Below are 11,463 nucleotides of genomic sequence, written 5' to 3'. Positions count from 1 at the left end.
GGGTCTGCACGCGGAGCTCACAGGGAGCGGTTGACGCCCGGAACAGTTATGCACTGGCGTCGGTGGGTCGCGCAGGCCACCCCAGCAGGTGGAGTAGGCAGCTTGGCTCAGGCTTGAAGCAGGTGAGTCCTCTAAGACCAGCACCCAAAGACGACGAAGCACGCTCCCTGGAGTCCACTGGAGCCCTGCTCCCCAGGCCCAAGCCCTCGACCTCCTTCCTGCCCGGTCTTCTGTATATTCTGAGATCTTGTCTCCCATGAGGCCCGTGATGAAGATTGACGGTGGGGGCTGATAGGGACCCCTCAGTGTCTGCGCCTGTCACTTCTGAGGGTTGAACTCTGGTCTGGGGGTGAGAGGGTCATTGCCCCACGCCCTGTCCTGTGGGACACGGGTGTATGGGGCTTGGTCAGGAGGTAGGAGGGTAAATGTGAGGTAGCCGTGCTGCAAGCCAGGACGTGGTGGGAACGACAGCAGGTAACCCACCACGCCCCAAACCTTAGTCCTGCAAATCTCTCAATGAAATGGACTCAGGTGCATTAAAATAAGTTTAAAACCATAATGTAGAGCTTATGTAATTAAGTAATGTTAGATTTGTTGTAATTATTACTATATAATTATACACTGAAGTTTTATTTAATTGCAGACTACATTAGTTCTTATTAAGTTCTTATTAAGCCCATGTGGGGTGACGGACAGAATGGGTTAGTGAACGGTTAGCTCCTGCTGGACTGAGCGCTGCACTTCCCACTCACAGGAAAATGAGGATAAGAATTGCACCTGCCTCCTAAAGTGTTTGTGAAGATAAATTTAGTCACATTGCTCTACCAAACAATAACATTTGTTTTTTTCATCTCACTCCCCATAATCAGGAATGCCTGCCTTTTCTGGACCAGGCCTGATTTTAAAGTCCTTTTAGAAGAAGCTATGAAGTAAGTTCCAAAACTCAGACATCCTAAACATAGTCTGTCGTTGGCTCCCAGCTGGGGAGGGCAGGGGCCATTTGGAACCCACAGAACATTTGGCCTCCTCTGTGGACATTTGTGGTTGTCATGTGGAGAGGAGACCAGGGGCAGGCCTGAGAGTTAGTGGGTGGCAGGCAGGCTGCTAACGCTGTACGGGGGAGCTTCCGCAGTAGTTACTTGGCCCCAAAAGTGAAGAGTACCAGAGTGAGAAACCCCGACCTGAGCTGTATTCTCTCCTGTGGGTTTTTACCCTAAAGCCACAGTCTACAACATTCAAGGGTTTCTATGCTGGTTTAAGTTTTCTGCTCCAGTTGATTTAATTAAATAAGTGGACCTCAACACCACATACTGAAGCCAGCCTGCCTGTGAGACTCCTCACTCCACTTGCTTAGTTGTTGACCTGAGTGTGACTTACCCTTTCTGCGCCTCAGTGTCCTCATGTGTTAAATCGGGTGGTTATATTGGTGGAAGGATTAAATGAGTTAATATATATAATGCATTCAGATCAGTGCTTGGCATATAGTAAGTGCTGTTAAAAGGGGCAGGGGTTGGTTCTTTCTGTCATTTCCTTTGGGGTAACGTTGATAAGCATTTTTTTTTTTTGATACCAGAGATTGAACCAGGGGTGCTTAACCACTGAGCCATGTCCCCAGCCCTCTTCCTCTTTTAATTTTACTTTTTTTATTTTGAGACAAGGTCTTGCTTAGTTGCTAAGACTGGCTTTGAACTCATGATCCTCCTGCCTCAGCCTCCTGAGCCGCTGGGACTGCAGGCGGGTGCCACTGCAGCCAGTCTGATGAGCCGTCTTGAGATCCAGTCATGGCTTGAGGCAGGTCCACTGGACAGGCCCATCGAATTCTGAGTGGCCGTGCTCATCAGCGTGCACAGTTTGGGCAGAGGCTTTGCATGAATACTTCTCAGACATCTTAGGTCTTACCTGTGGCAGCACATTAACCATGACCAGGCTGGGGTGGGGGCTGGAGAGGGCATGCAACCAACCTCTCATCACTCGTGGTGAAGGTCCAGCTCCTCAGCCTGGCTGCTTCCAGCTGGCCTCTGGTGACTCCGCAGTCGTAGTCTACCCTGGGCCTCTGGCAGTTCTGCCATCTGCTTTGTCAAGTAAACGGGGTTCTCTGACCTGAAAGGCAGTTCTTACCTCTTGAAGGTCAAGAAGTTGAGAGAGTGACAAATATCACCTTCGAGCAGAAGCACCCTATGGTTTTGACATGTATTTCTAAGCCTGACAGATCTAGCCAGGCTTAAATTCCATTCTTTAAAACAAACATTTCTCATGAGACATTATCTTTGGAAAGAGAGTGTGTCAGTCAGCTTTTCCTCGCTGTGACCAAAATACACAACAAGAAAGCAGAGGAGAAAGAGTGTATTTTGGCTCATGGCTCCAGAGGCTCAGTCCCTGGTAGGTTGAACCACTGTCCTGGGCTCAGTGAGGAAGAGCATCATGGCAGAGGGGTGAGGTGGAGGAGCACTGCCCCATTCTTGGCCCAGGAAGCAGAGAGGAGGGAAGGTGACCCTTCCAGGGCTGCCCTAGGGCCCTCCTCTGCCAGCCATGCCCCCACAGTCTGTCTAACTAGGATGGGCTGAGGAGGTTACAGCTCTCAGTCTGATCATTTCATTAACTTGGGAGCTTTTGGGGGACACTTCATATCCAAACCATAACAGAGGCCTCTGGATGGTTTGGTTTCCCACATTCCCTCTGCTCCCTGGCACGGAGGTGTTTCCTGTGGAGCTGGAGGGCTCATCTTTACGTAGCTCTTAAGGAGACAGCCACACTGTCCACAGCAGGGACAGATGCCGTATTTCTCTGGTGTCATTATCAAAGATGGAGTTTCCATAGGAAATACTGCGACTGTCAGTTCAAAGAAGGCATCAGCTAGGAAACTGAAGCACAGGAGAGTGCCCCAGGATTCATCCTCATCCTACAGATGGAGGGAGACCCTCAGGGCCTGTGAATGTCCTCGTCCTCCATGGGTCTCTGGAAGAGCAGGACTCTGCACTCTCTGGTCCTTAAGGAGCATCACTGACACTCCAGGAAGAGGCGGGGAGAGGAGGTGGAAAGGAGAAGACAAGGGAAGCGGGGCGGCAGAGGCACCCTCCATTGGTGGGGCTGTAGTTCTGCCTCCAGAACCGTTTCCCTGCCTGGCACTCCTGACGTCCTTTGGTAGGTCGGAAGAAAGGCGGCCATCTTCTGCACTGCGGGGCATTTAGCAGCACCCCTAGCTTCTGACAATGGCACTCTCCCCCTGCAAGTTGGGACAAAGAATGGCTTTAGACACTGCCAGAAGCACCCCAGGGGATAAAAGCTCCCCTGGTGGAGAACCACTGCTCAGAGCCAGTGTGAGAGTCAGAGCACATCCCTCCCTGCTCCCTCACCCTGACCCGGAAGAACCTGCGTGACCGACCCTGGCTGCTACTCTGGCCTCTGCCTACTGCCCTTTTCAGCATTCCCTGCTTCTCACTCTGGGGCCTTTGCCAGAAGTGCTTCCCATGGCTGCCTCCTAATCATCTTCCAGGTCTCAGGTTAAATGTCACCTCTCCAACCCTCCTAGCAGAAATAGCCACACACTGTTCCTTTACTCTACGTCACTGCCCTTTTCTTTTGTAGATTGTTATTATCTGAAACCTGCTTTTCACTTCTGCTTCACCATGTCAGTGTCATGGAAGCAAAAGTTTTGACAATTTTGTTTGTGGTCTTTGTCTCTATGATAAAACCTGGCACAAAGTGGGTCCTTAGGAAATACAGTGAATGAATAAATAACTGAAGGCTTGAGCCTTGTGCTGGGTGGGGCTGGGGACCTAGAGATGAGCCATACAGAAGGCCTGCCCTCACAGGATTCCAGGCTGGTGAGGGAGAGAGACCTGGACACAGATCATTCTAGTTCTGGTGACCAGAGATGTCACAGCAGTGCCAGGGACCATGAAAGCCCAGGGTGCAGGAGGGTGCAGGACTTGGAGGACACTCCCCAGACAAGGAGCACTCATGATGGCTCGTGGCTGAAGAGCAAGAGTTCACAGGGCAGAGAAGAGCACTCATCACTTATTCTCCCATTTCCTGGGGCTTTACCTGCCCAAAAATGTGGGGTCTCCAAGAAGAGGCCATCTTGAACCCTGCCCTTGGCAAGCTCCTCGTCTGGAGGGAGGGGCTGTGCAGTCCCGATCCAGGATAGATTGCAGCAGAGGGAAACACAGGCGTGGAAACCATGAGGGGCTACTTGGTTCTTGTTGGGGTGTGGGAGGGAAGAGCGTCCAGTATGAGCGGTTGTCTAGCACTCTTCTGTGCAGGATGCTGGACATTGGAGAGAACTCGGCCCAGTCCTGGAATAATGCTGAGCCCATGTCGCACTGACCTATGCACGTTTGTGTGTCCGAGTGCTACAATCCAGAAGGCCAACCCGGCCATAGGCCCCACTACAGACAAGGACATGGAGGCTTAAGAGATGTTGAGGTGCTCACGGGGAGAGCAGCCCAGTTGGTATCAAGTATGACCAGAGGGTTTGGAGGGGCTGAACTGGAAGAGTGGACACATGCACAAGACAGCCATCTTTTTGCACAGGTAGCATGACACTGAGTGGCCTTGGGCCAGTCTCACACTGGCTTCTCTTCCATGGAGTCTGCAAAAGCAGTCAGGGAAGGCTGTGTGCAGGAGGCCAGGACAGAGCCCCACTGGAGAACAGGGAAAAGTGGGAGGCTTGCAGTGTGGGAGGAATCATGACCTGTTTCCCTTCCCAGGATGGAACAGCAGAGGGGGCTCCTGTTATCGTTCGTGGGTGTACAGCTGCTGCTCATGGGGGCGTTGTTCCACCAAAACCATCACCTCTGTGACCTCACCTCCTTTCTGCGCCTCCTAACACAAGACAGGGCAGAGGTGAGAGAGGCTGCCCCTCGCTGACCCGTGGTTCTGAATGTGCCTCCTGAGCTCCAGCTCCTTTTGGTCCAGGTCTGCCCTCCAGGAACCTCTCAGCAGGACGTCTACTCCAACCTCAGCCAGATCCACCCTGTGGATGTCAGTGAGGATGATCTGCCAAACTGCCCCATCAGCTCACCCTGCATCAGTAAGCGTTTGGCGGGCCTTCCAGACCCCCAGCCCCGTCCCAGGCCATGGGGAGATAGTGGCAATCCCTGGGAGTCCGGCAGAGCCTGGAGGCAGAAAGCAGTGGATCTGGTGGCTGTGGGTGATGTTGTGGTTATCTAGCTGGATCTCCACAAATCACCCCAAAGCAGCGTCCGTGAGCAACCATTACTTCTCAGAGTTTATGTAGGTCAGGAATTTGGGGAAGGGCTCAGTTGGGTGGTTATGGTACAGGTTTTCCATTCAGTTGACGAGATGGGACTGCGGCTGCAACGGCAATGTGCTGAAGCCCTGGGAGCTGGCTGAGTATCTCCCTCTTGACGTCCATTCTGCTCAACTCCGGGCCTCTCTGTGTCAACTCATCATATGGGCTAGTTTGGGCTTCCTGGAGGCATGGTGGCCTTAGAATGATTACTTCTTACATGGCAGCCGTAAGCTCCAAGAGCATGTATTTGCACAAACATGGTGGAAGATACGTAGCTTCTTGTGATCTAACCTCAAAAGTGACATGGTGTCACTTCTGCCATACTACAGTGATTAAAGCCCATCTATCCTCAAGGTGTTAAGGACAGAGGCTACCCACCCCTTCAGCAGGAGGAATGTCAAATTCACATTGTAAGGAAGGCGTGATGGGTGAGAGATACTGTTATGGACATCGGGAAAAGTCTGGAACAGGAAGGGAATGGGAGTCTGGGGTCCTCAAGGAGAGGGAAGTGAGAAAGTAAGAATTGGGGGAATCTGGGAACCATCTGGAAGGAAACATCTGGGAGCTCAGGAAGCAGATTTCAAACTACAAGTCAACAGGGGGAAAAGCAACAGGCGATGAGCTTACTCGAGAATAGTGAAGAACAGTGAGGTGTGGGAGCCATGTGTGAGGCCTGAAGGAGCAAATATAATCAGGAGGGGGGTGAAATAGGATGATGGCGACATTGAGAGGCGTCAAGAAAAGCAAGACGGGCATTCTGAAGTCCTCATGCATGACTCAGAGCCCTCTGTATTGGCATAGTAGTTTCCCAGGATTCCTCAACAAAGTATCACAAACTGGGTGACGAGAGGAATTTATTCTCTAGCTCTTCTGGAGAACAGAATTCTAAAATCAAGGTTTTAGCAAGGGTTGGTTCCTTCGGGAAGCTCTTGGGGAGGAACCATCCTACGCCTCTCTCCTACTTTAGGGTTGCTGGCAATCCTTGGCACTCCTTGATTTGTGGCATGTCACTCTATAATCTGACCATGGTTGTCTTCTCTCTGGGTCTTCACATGGCTTTCTTATATGAATACCAGTCACTGGGTTTAGGGCCCACTCAGATCCAATGCAGATGCATCTTAACAAATTAAAACTGCAAACACGCTCTTCAGTAAAGCCACATTGAAGTTACAGATGGACATGAAGTAAGGGGAGCTCTATTCAACCTGGAGCAACTGGGTTGTGGGGCTGCTGGGATAGGTCCCTAAACATCCTGGGCTTCTGCATCTCTCAGAAGGTCCTTTGAAAGTGATGTTCCCAGAGAACCTGACAATGGAGAAGGCAGTGGAAAAGAACCCATTGGTGAGGCTGGGAGGTCAATACAAACCACCAGACTGCTGGACCTGGCACCACACGGCAGTGGTGGTACCCTACTATGGGCAAGCCCAGCACCTGCAGCAGCTTCTCTTCCACCTGCACCCCTTCCTGCAGTGCCAGCAACTGCATTATGCCATTTATGTAGTGAACCAGGTGAGACAGGGATGAGGAAGGACATGGGCAAAAGGGTAGAGGGTCTGGGCATGGGCTTGGAGAGTTGGGCTGAAGATGGCACTCCCTGAGGTGAGAATGTCTGAGTATCTAGGAGGTTGAATCTGGGTCAAGAAGATCTTGAATTGGGTGGATCTGGAGCCAGGACTGTGGGTTGGGACTGGACTTGCCAAGTCTGGGATCAGCTTGAATGGCTGGCTATCTGAGTCAAAGATTCAGTCCTGCTGAGCCTGGGGCTCTCTAGGACCAGAGCTGGCCAGGTTAGACAATAAACCTAGGGGGTAAATTGAAGCACTGGGATTGGGGGCAGTTGGATAGTAGTTTGACTCCCAGTTTTGTCTGTTACTAGCTGTGTGGTCTGAGTGTGGGAATCATTAATTTATTCAACACACTGGTATTCAGTAGAGCTGTGTATGAACCAGTTTTCCCTTCATGATAGGGATGATAATGACACTTCTGTCACTGGATTGTGGGAGGGATTAACCAGGTTAACGAAGGTAAAGCACTTAGGTCAAGGCCTAGCACACAGCAGGCACTCCACAGGTGATAACAATGATGGCGGTGATGATGATGATGACGACTGATGCTGTTGCTGCTGCCAACAACAGTGCTGATGGTGGCCATGCCGATGGCCATATGGAAGATGGTGATGGAGATGTGATGCTGTGACAGGAGTGATTGTGTTGATAGTGTTAAAGATGATGACATGACAGTGACAATACTGATGGTGGAAACAGTGAACATGATAAAGTGACAGTGATGGTGGTGCTGAAGATGGTCATGATTAAGGAGGTGATGAGGACGAAGGAAATGATGGAGGAGAGTCGAACCCTGTGGTGGTTCTTGGGGCTCAGACCCAGTCTCCATTTGGCAAGAACAGAAACCAAGACACAATCCCTCATCACCCCTCACCTCTGCCTCCTTCAGATGGCCCCTTGAAAATTATGGAACCTTGAAGATGGCCGAAGGAAAGCTGAGGCTGAAGTGACCGGTTGACTGGGGTAGGGGTGGGATACAAGAAAAGCTTCCCAGGAGAATAACTTGAACGGCATCTTCCTGGTCAAGTATGGGGTTTCCAGATCCGCAGTAGAAATGAGAAGGTATTCCAGGCGAGGAAATAGCCCTTGAAAAGGCTGGAGAGCACCAGTGTGGCAGGTGGAGGAACAGACCACTGCCTGACTGGGAGGGCAGCACCGAGCATCTGTGTCCACCCCAGGTAAACAACACCGCCTTCAACCAGGGCAAGCTACGCAATGTGGGGTTCCGGGAGGCCATGCAGGAGGAGAACTGGGACTGTGTCTTCTTCCATGATGTGAACCTACTCCCAGAGGATGATCGCAACATCTACACCTGTGACATCTTCCCTGCTCATGTGTCTGTGGCTATCAACAAGTTCAACTACAAGTAGGTAGACAAAGGGAGCTACTACTGTGAAGGACTGCTGTCCCTGTCTTTCCTTGCAGCTCACCCTGCCAGTCGGTACAGTGTGGTAGATGATCTCTGCCCTGTTCCCTGAAACTAAGGGTGGGAGGGGTGATGGGCCTGGGGAAACTCTTTGCAGATAGTGAAGAACCTTCCTCTTAGACATGGGTATAAACTGGGGTGGAGTGATAACTGAAGAGGGGTCAGAAGATCTGCTTAATATAGTGACGGGCAGAGAGGGCTGTTACAGAATCAGGAGGACATGAGAGGAAGGTCTGCCTAAGGGTGAGGAAGGTTATTTTAAGGGTCTGAGGAAAAAAGATCATCAAGAAGGTCACAAGAGGCGCCAGATGATTCAGGGAATGAAGATATTCTGAGACTTACAGGGAAGCTAATCCCAGGCTTGAAAAGGAGATGAACGGAGACAAACACAGGGATCAGGAGATGTTATTGTGGAGGAGTGAAGAAGGGCTGACCCAGAAATGGACCTTGGAAACTCTTGCCAGCAGGGCCTCTGTGACCTGAAATTCCTGTGCTTCCAACTCTCTGCCTCTGAAGGCTGCCCTACCAAGGCTACCTTGGAGGGGTATTTGCCCTGCGCCCCATTCACTACCTGAGGATAAACGGCTTCTCCAATGTGTACTGGAACTGGGATGATGAGGACAACATTGCTACCAGGTGAGGAGCCTGAGGGTCCCACTGTGTGGGGACAGGATTCCCTAGACTGAGGCTGACTTGGGTTTCCCAGACTGGGGAGACGTGGCATGGGGATGATCAGAGGAGGCAAATGTATGATGTCCCTGCTCTTCCTCCTGTCCCCGAAAGGGTAAAACTAAGTGGGATGCTCCTGTCACGGCCCTACCTACTCTTTGGCCGCTACCACATGCTAGAGGAGGGGCAGGATCATAGCCAGAAGCAGAGCGTCTGGAGATGAGTCAGTGTGGAGGTGTGGTGGTCAGCCTTGGGCTCCCTGAAGCCTGGGCTCCCATGGCTGCCCCTTGCCACCCTCAGACTTGGTCTTCGGGCCTGGATCCACCAAAGGTGGAGACACGATGGCATCAACTCACTGGGCTACAGGCTGCTGGCCAAGGAACGGCATCCCCTCTATACCAACCTCACTGTGGACATCAACTTCCAAAACCCAGAAGCCCCAGTGCCAAACAGAGGTATCTGGAGGCTGAAAGAGAGCTTCTGAGACCAGGGTTTCGTGGCATCCTTCCCACCCACCCCACCTGATTTTTTAATAAAGGAATTCATTTTATTGGTGTCTCCTGTCTGCCATCCCTAATTCCCATCCATCCCTCCTCTCTTTTATCCAACCATGCCTAGGAGGTACCTCTACCAGACATTAATGACACAGGGAAGGCTTCCCTTGGAGTGAATGCACTGAAAATGGGAATCAGAATTTTGTGTTAAATAGAGGAAGCTCTGACAGGGACTCCAGGTTGAATAACAGAATTCTACTTCGGAAAATATCTGCATTTCAGATTTAATGAAATTCCACGCTTAGTGAATTATAAGAACAAACATCTGTGGAATACTTATAGTGGGCAGCCACCACTTTAATGCTTGGCTTTACATAATTAATGCAAGTAATTCACAAAGGAAGCCATGAGTTAAGGACTACTAATGGGAGTATCCATTGTGTACTTGAGGTAATAATGGTATGAAGAGGTTAAGTCACTTGTCACCAAGTTGGTGAGACACTGAATGGGGATATACAGTGCCCAGGCAGGCTGGCTCCAGAACCCATAAGCCTAACTCTGCTATGCCCAAGCCTTGTGCTAATTCTTGGAATGATTTGGGCTGGGGGAAGGCAGTATTTTTTTTTGTTGTTAAATCACATAATATGAAATTCTCTATTTCACCATTCCCATCACTGCCCAATATTAGAGGTGTCATGGAGAGAAGGATAGTTTAATAGTGAGTCAAGATACTGGTATCAGGCAGCCTGGGTCAAATCTGAGCTTTTCTCATGAATAGATGTGTGGTCTTGGTAAGATTTGTATCAAGTTCTCTAGGCCTAGGTATCTTCAGCTATAAAATGGAATCTGTCAGGGTAGATTACCTCCTAATGGCCAAGAAGAATGAATGAGTTAATTAACACAAGCTGCTTATAATAGTAGCTTCTTCTTCTGAAAACTCAACTCTGGACTCCTCAATCTTACTTTAAGACCCTTGCACGAAGAGTTATTCATCTCTCAGTTCTTGAAGCCCACAGATCTTTTCACAAAGCTCTGGACATGGCTCACATGACAGGAAACTTCGTATTTCTCCCTGGGACCCAGCAACTCCAAAGCCATCACCCAGCCACCCTCCAGATTCTTCAGTCTCTGATCCAACAGGCACTAAGTGCCAAAGGCTTGTCCCAAGAATTGCCATGAAGAGGCAAGAGAGAATTAATAGAAGTCAGAGATTGAGAGGGAGATGAGCAGAATGGACAGAGAGGCCTGGGGAGGAAAGGGACAGAGAAAGGAACAAAGGGGCTATGAACCATGGGCCCTACAGGAGTGAGGTATAAGTCAGAGGTGTGGGCAACATTCTGGAAGAGGACGGAGGAGGCTGTCCTAGGGTGTGTTTGTATGTGTGTATGGGGGGCGGGGGTAGAGAGGACCGTGTGAGGAGTGCATACCTGCTGGAGCTAAGGATCCAGGCAGGCTCAGGGACACAGTCCCATCATCATCCACCAAGCACTTGATCGCTCCAGGAAAGTCCAAGGGCTTAATATACTTACAGTTTGCTTCTCACTCATGGAATAAGGTACAATTGTATTCTCCTGTTGAGATAAATAACTTGCTTAGTGCATGCACAGACCTGGACCTGCTATTTCCCTCTTCAGAAGGGAATACAAGAGTTTTTGTTTCGTTTTAAATATTTATTTGTTTTGGGTGGACACTTTTTTTTTTTTTTTTGACGTGTGCTAGGCGAGCGTGCTACCATCTTGAACCACATCCCCCAGCCCCATNTATACGACTAGGTGCCTTAATAAATAATGCCAGCAAATCCAGAGAAAAAGGCTGGTTCTGGTTATCTGTGGAGACACACACCACAGATGGTAGAGACGGAAGGAAGAGGGAGTAGAGAGCTGAGCTAATATGAAAGAAAAGTCATAATATGAAGCTCACTACGCAGTATAATATCTGGGTTGCGCTGAGGCAGCCACCATAGTCCTTGAGTCACGTTCCTGGCGACAAAAACACTCAGGGTCACTCCCAGGGGAGCTGGGCAGCACGAAATTACCACACAAGAGACAGAGATAC

At 50.2% G+C, this 11,463-nt stretch overlaps 1 protein-coding gene across 3 annotated transcripts in view; it reads left to right on the top strand.

Annotated features, from left to right (window-relative positions):
- The window catches only part of LOC125617682 (beta-1,4-galactosyltransferase 3-like), a 9,996-nt gene extending 532 nt beyond the window's left edge, over positions 1 to 9,464 (top strand). Inside the window, exons 2-7 of one of the 3 annotated variants that reach the window (XM_048806022.1) lie at positions 870 to 929; positions 4,710 to 6,763; positions 7,998 to 8,185; positions 8,762 to 8,881; positions 9,029 to 9,133; positions 9,215 to 9,464. In XM_048806022.1, the coding sequence (XP_048661979.1) occupies positions 6,545 to 6,763; positions 7,998 to 8,185; positions 8,762 to 8,881; positions 9,029 to 9,133; positions 9,215 to 9,398 (816 nt within the window). In that variant the 5' untranslated portion in view covers positions 870 to 929; positions 4,710 to 6,544 and the 3' untranslated portion in view covers positions 9,399 to 9,464. Of the gene's footprint in view, positions 1 to 6; positions 930 to 3,119; positions 6,764 to 7,997; positions 8,186 to 8,761; positions 8,882 to 9,028; positions 9,134 to 9,214 lie in introns of those variants that run through there. The other 2 variants (XM_048806021.1, XM_048806020.1) reach the window with 2 other exon arrangements.
- The last annotated feature ends 1,999 nt before the right edge of the window (positions 9,465 to 11,463 follow it).

Source organism: Marmota marmota, unplaced genomic scaffold (genome assembly GCF_001458135.2).
Source record: "Marmota marmota marmota unplaced genomic scaffold, marMar, whole genome shotgun sequence".
Taxonomy (NCBI): domain Eukaryota; kingdom Metazoa; phylum Chordata; class Mammalia; order Rodentia; family Sciuridae; genus Marmota; species Marmota marmota.
Note: the sequence above shows the minus strand (reverse complement) of the source record. Positions and strands in the feature narration are given on the sequence as shown.